General features: G+C 38.3%; 1 protein-coding gene across 1 annotated transcript; it reads left to right on the top strand.

Moving 5' to 3' along the window:
* Positions 1-1,915: 1,915 nt before the first annotated feature.
* On the top strand, positions 1,916-3,538 carry HOXA9 (homeobox A9). Its single transcript, XM_030549323.1, has 2 exons — positions 1,916-2,468; positions 3,300-3,538. Exons 1-2 carry the CDS (start codon positions 1,916-1,918, stop codon positions 3,536-3,538), a joined length of 792 nt encoding a protein of 263 aa, XP_030405183.1.
* The last annotated feature ends 1,977 nt before the right edge of the window (positions 3,539-5,515 follow it).

The following is a 5,515-nucleotide window of genomic DNA, read 5'->3' as shown; positions in this document are numbered from 1 at the left end:
AAAACTAACGAGAAACATATTTTTGCATGCAGAATATTCACACATGAATTTAATTATTACGCAGCGGCTCTGCCGTTTGCTGGTTTCTATATTGAATAATATTTTTCCAGTGCATTTGACAGAGATGTTTTCCCCATCCCATTGGTCTCTTTTTCCTTCCAACAACAGGAAATAAGCAGCACACACATGAACAGAAGAAGATAATTAAATCAATGGTCATACTTTCAAATTTTCAGCCATTAGTTTAATTCATAACACTGGACTTGATCTGGGGGCCGTATCACTTTTTTTTGTATAGTACTGTAACCCTCCGCTTAGTTTTGATGCTGTAGCGTGTGCACAGAAGTCGAAGAACGTGCCAGCAAATACCTAGATTTGCACATAAATTTGATTAATCAGAATGCGATACAACATAATGCAAGTGCCCTTTTTACAGTACGACTGACAAGAAGGGTGCCTTTCGGCGGTGAGGAAGAGAATGCTTTTTCCCCTGCTGCTTTTGTGCATATTTAAGAATTAATCGTCTTGATAAACACTCCTCCCCCTCCTCTCCTTTACCCTCTCCCCTCTCTTCCTCTCTTGTTCTGGTTTAGCTCCGTTCTAGATATAATATAGGTACATTTCAGGAAGGCAAGTCTAAAAAGCTCTTCTGTGCAAACAGACCTAAAAGTGGAAATACATTCAAACAATTTGATGGAGAAATCAACCACTATATTTGTTCTGTTAAAGTCGATTTTACTTCACTCGCTTTAATTATACTTTTCCTGTGATAATTGTGTGTGTGTGCTTGTGTGGGTGGGTGGGTGCGCGTGCGCGAGATGTTTTAATATAATGGCATTGGCAATGTTTCGGGGGTGCATATTCATTCAAATTTCCTTTTACACCATCTAGTAAAAGATAGTTTCCAAACCCGGTAAATAACAGTGTTCCTAGTATCATTCAAATGCGTCGATTAATTCTTGCGTGTTTGGTTAAATGATTTTTTTGGAGATTCTTATTGTGGTTTTGAATCTTGTGCATTTGGGATTTCGAACTGTTGTCTTTCAATGTGAAAAAAACCACAGTTGTTCAGAAAAGTCCAAGCTTCAAGACTAGTTGGTGATGTCTATAAAAATACAAATTTAAATATTGATTTAAAATATTTCTATATTCCTCCTCTGGTCTGTGTGGTAAGGAGCTACTAGATCAGTTTCAGTAAGAGGCTATGATGAATTCGACTCTTCATTGCCAGCTCCAGTTAGCTCCGAACTAAACGGAACAGTATTATTTACAGTTAGTTCCCAAACTAAACACAATAGTATAATTTAACCTTTCCAAGCTCTCGTAAATTTTTACTACTGTGAAACACAGCGATGCAAATGAATATGCTCATAGCCACTGACTTAATAACATGCCTGTGGCTCCTGAAACAATAACTCCTTATGAAATATAATAAATATATATTTAAATACAGTATACCGCAACTGCTATTTTGCTTTTTTATTACTTCAATTACTGTATAATTTTATGTGAAGGTCTCCGATCACAAGGTTTTTGCTAGGAACACGAACCACTGATGGGATGATTAATTATGATATAAAATAGTCCGCTTAAAAAGGGTAATAATACAAAATCTGATCTTTTAATCTCAGTTGGCCACAATTAAAACAAACTTTATAGTACAACTCAAATATCCCTTTGCATAAAAACATATGGCTTTGCTATAAAAATTATGACTGGAAAACACTGACCCATTAATAGCCTGCGGAGTGATTTATACTTTATTGTTCTGCTACCCTGCCATGTGACTCTGGCAACCAATGGGCTGACAGGCAGCCTTCAACTTATTAGGTGACTGTACTTCTTGCAAGGACCAAGTTGTTACATGAAATCTGCAGTTTCATAATTTCAGCAGGTCCTGCTCTGTGTTTGTTGAATGGCAATGTCGACTTCAGGGACGCTCAGCAATTATTATGTGGACTCTTTCATAATTCACGAGAGTGAAGACCTGGTGCAGTCCAGATATGCCTCTGCTCCACTGGCACCGCCAACGAGACAGCCAGCCCTGAGCGAGCACCCTGAATTCACCCCATGCAGTTTTCAGTCGAAAACTTCAGTCTTTAGCACTTCCTGGAACCCCGTTCACCCTCCGAGCGCTAATAACGTGCCCACTGTGTACCATCCATATGTGCATCACCAGGCACCAATGGCAGCGCCTGACGGCAGGTACATGCGTTCGTGGCTAGAGCCTATGCCGGGCTCATTGTCTTTCCCTGGGTTACCTTCCAGCAGGCATTACGGCATTAAACCTGAACCGCTCGCGGCCAGAAGGGGTGACTGTACCACGTTTGACACTCACACGTTGTCTCTGTCTGATTATGCTTGTGGTTCTCCTCCAGCTGATAGGGATAAGCAACCCAGCGAAGGTGCGTTCTCTGAAAACAATGGAGAAAATGAGACAAACGGAGAAAAACCACAGATTGATCCAAGTAAGTGCAACTGCAAGGGTAATGGACTTCAGGTCTCATCAGGCTGCAGGGAGGTTAGCATCTTGGGCTAACTAAATAACTAGCAGTTGCCGTTGCTCGGGTGTAGTTCGATCTTAAAGGGAACTGTGCATGTCTGAACTCTTACAACGTGAATTAGAATGCCTGAACGTCCAGGCACAGCTCGGCCAGACGTGGGTTCCCCGGGTACGGACTTTTGGGAAATCCTTGGGAAGCATTGGCTTCTTTTGTCACGAGTATCTTGCAAGAAACAGCCCAGGGTAGTTACTGTAAGGATGGAAACAGAAACCTCTTCATTTTCTTCATTTTCTTGCTGTAAATCTAACAGAACAATAGGCTCGATGTTAATGCACGAAATAATGAGTATGCAAATAAGGCGAATAAGCAACCGAGGCTTAATTGAGCTAGCTGTATAGTGACTCGCTATCTCCTTAAAACCTTACAGTGGTGACACGGAAGAAGGTCAGAATTAAAAACTGAAATGTTTTCCCAGTGACATTCTAAGCCCACTAGTCCTCCCCGGGCGGTGAGGAGGAGGAGGAGGAGGGACAGTCTATTTTAAAATCACATTCTATAAACAATATCAAGGCGAGAGTAGGCGGGGGCTGGGCTTTTACCGCGTGCGTTTCTATGTGACCTCTCCATGTGTCTGTATTTTGATTCCATTGTGCCTAACCATCCTGTATGTCTGCTGAAAGGAAAGGCATGTCGTAAACCCTAATATCAGGCTACCTAGGCTTTTAAAGTCAGGGCACCAAACTGTGGTGCGACGTGGCTTCCTCCCTCCCCTGAACTTCTGCTCTTTTATTGTAGATAATCCAGCTGCAAATTGGCTGCACGCAAGATCCACCCGGAAAAAGCGCTGTCCCTACACCAAGCACCAAACGCTGGAACTGGAAAAGGAGTTTTTGTTCAATATGTATCTCACTAGGGACCGTAGATACGAGGTGGCTAGACTCCTTAATTTAACTGAGAGACAAGTGAAAATTTGGTTTCAAAACAGGAGGATGAAAATGAAGAAAATCAACAAAGACCGAGCAAAGGATGAATAATGAGGAAACACAGGTTACTTTTTTTTTTTTAAAGAAAATCCTCCCTCCCCGTCTCCAACCCCACCACACAATGCGACTGTGCCCAGGCCTCTTTTTTTTTTTCATGGCAAATTCTAATGGTTAATGTACCTTGTAACAGTAGCATTGAAATATCGGTTTGCCAGTGCTACTGTGGAGGTACCGTAATACTTTCAATTTTATAATAGGAAAGAAAAACGGGGCATTAGCGCGGAAGGCTGTTTGTGGGCTTGTATAATTCTACCTATTCTTCACTTACAAAGAAACAAAACAAAACACAAAAAAACCTACCTTGTCGTAATGCACAACTATTTGCGGACTGTAGAGTTTAGACTACGTAGTTAATTTAATTTGCCCTTTGCGCGGCAGAGGTCTGCTGTAATACTTGAACACAGTGTTTTATTGTGGTAATTATGTTTGTGACTCAACTTATGTGCTTGGGTGCTGTACCAGATGTGATTGTGAAAGCTAGAATTCAATTTGAACTCAGGTTGTTTATTATAAAAGTTGCATAGAGTATAGCTCTGTAGTGTAATAAGTCTTTTCTGTATAACTAGACAGTAAACCTTTGATTGTAACATCTATCCCCAACTTATATATAGAGATATCTATATATATATACCAATTTAAACAAACAAAATCATAATAAAAAATCGCTGGGATATCTAAGTATTATGGTTCTCAAACTATTACCAAGCAGGTCATTTTAGTATGAAAAGTTGATATATATAGTACTGTCTTTGTCAGCTGTATATATACTCTATATATTAAGGAAAAAGTAAATAATCAGACTAGCTTAAATATTGTTTTTGCACCAGTAAGCAGTTATCAGATTTCGGAGCTATACATATATGTGAAAAGGGTAGCTACCTATGGTTTACGTTTTAATTTTAATCAAATAATTTGAAGCTTATTGTAATGAAGTTTAATTTTATTGATGATAAATTATACACTATAAAAAGCTACATTTGGTTATTGTAGATTTGTATCGAATATAAAAATCTGGGAAGTTATGTTTATGCAGAACATACACTGTATATTTTGCAATAGTTACCTCATGGCCTACTGACCAAATTGTTGTGTTGAAATGATATTTAACTTTTTGCTAAATAAAATATATTGATTCTTTTATGTTTTGTGATGTTTTAGCATTATTAAGAAGGCTCTCATCTGTATAACCCAACATAAAAACCAGTAGAAACTGCATGGTTAGAACAACTGTGGTGGGAATAGAAATTTATTTGAGCCAGGTTAAATGCGCAGATATATGAGAGCAAAACTTGTATAATAATATGTACTAATTTTCTTTGTTTAACCTACAAAGTGCATAAATACATCTGGATAGAATTATGTAATCCAGTGCTTAGAAACATATGCAGGAAACTCTTTAAATAATATGGGGTGCATGCTTTGGAGTTAACGTATTTGAATAAAGTTTTTCTAAAAGAACAAGACCGAAATAGTCAAGACTTTTTAGAGGGACAACAATGTAAATAGATTAGACATCTTAATTTTAGTTGGCACAGTACATTACCCCATTATAAAATGGGCATAGCTAAACAGGCTGCAAAAGGTTTGAGAGACGCTCGCTTTGCCAATATTTTAATTTTAAATCCCCTTCCATATATAATATAATGTGCAAAATATGTCATTTTAAAAAGTTTTGCAATCAGTTATTTTTCTTCTTTATTTGCATCTGCAAATTTTCCTCTGAAGAAGCTTATGACACGTAAAATAAGCACATTGCGTTTTACTATCTCTAAGGGTAAAGGTTTGCAGACAATAAATGATATTATTATTTATGAAGTCTACTCTGGTCGCTGTTTTAGTCTAGCTGAGAAAATGTGCCTCGCAACAGGCTAGTGCAGCAAAGCCAAATACACGAAAGAAGATTTATTAAAGAACATTTATTTCGGTTGAAAGTTATTTTTTTCAGCTGAGCAACAAAACCAAATAGCA

The sequence above is a fragment of the Gopherus evgoodei genome, chromosome 2 (genome assembly GCF_007399415.2).
Source record: "Gopherus evgoodei ecotype Sinaloan lineage chromosome 2, rGopEvg1_v1.p, whole genome shotgun sequence".
Taxonomy (NCBI): Eukaryota; Metazoa; Chordata; order Testudines; family Testudinidae; genus Gopherus; species Gopherus evgoodei.
Note: the sequence above shows the minus strand (reverse complement) of the source record. Positions and strands in the feature narration are given on the sequence as shown.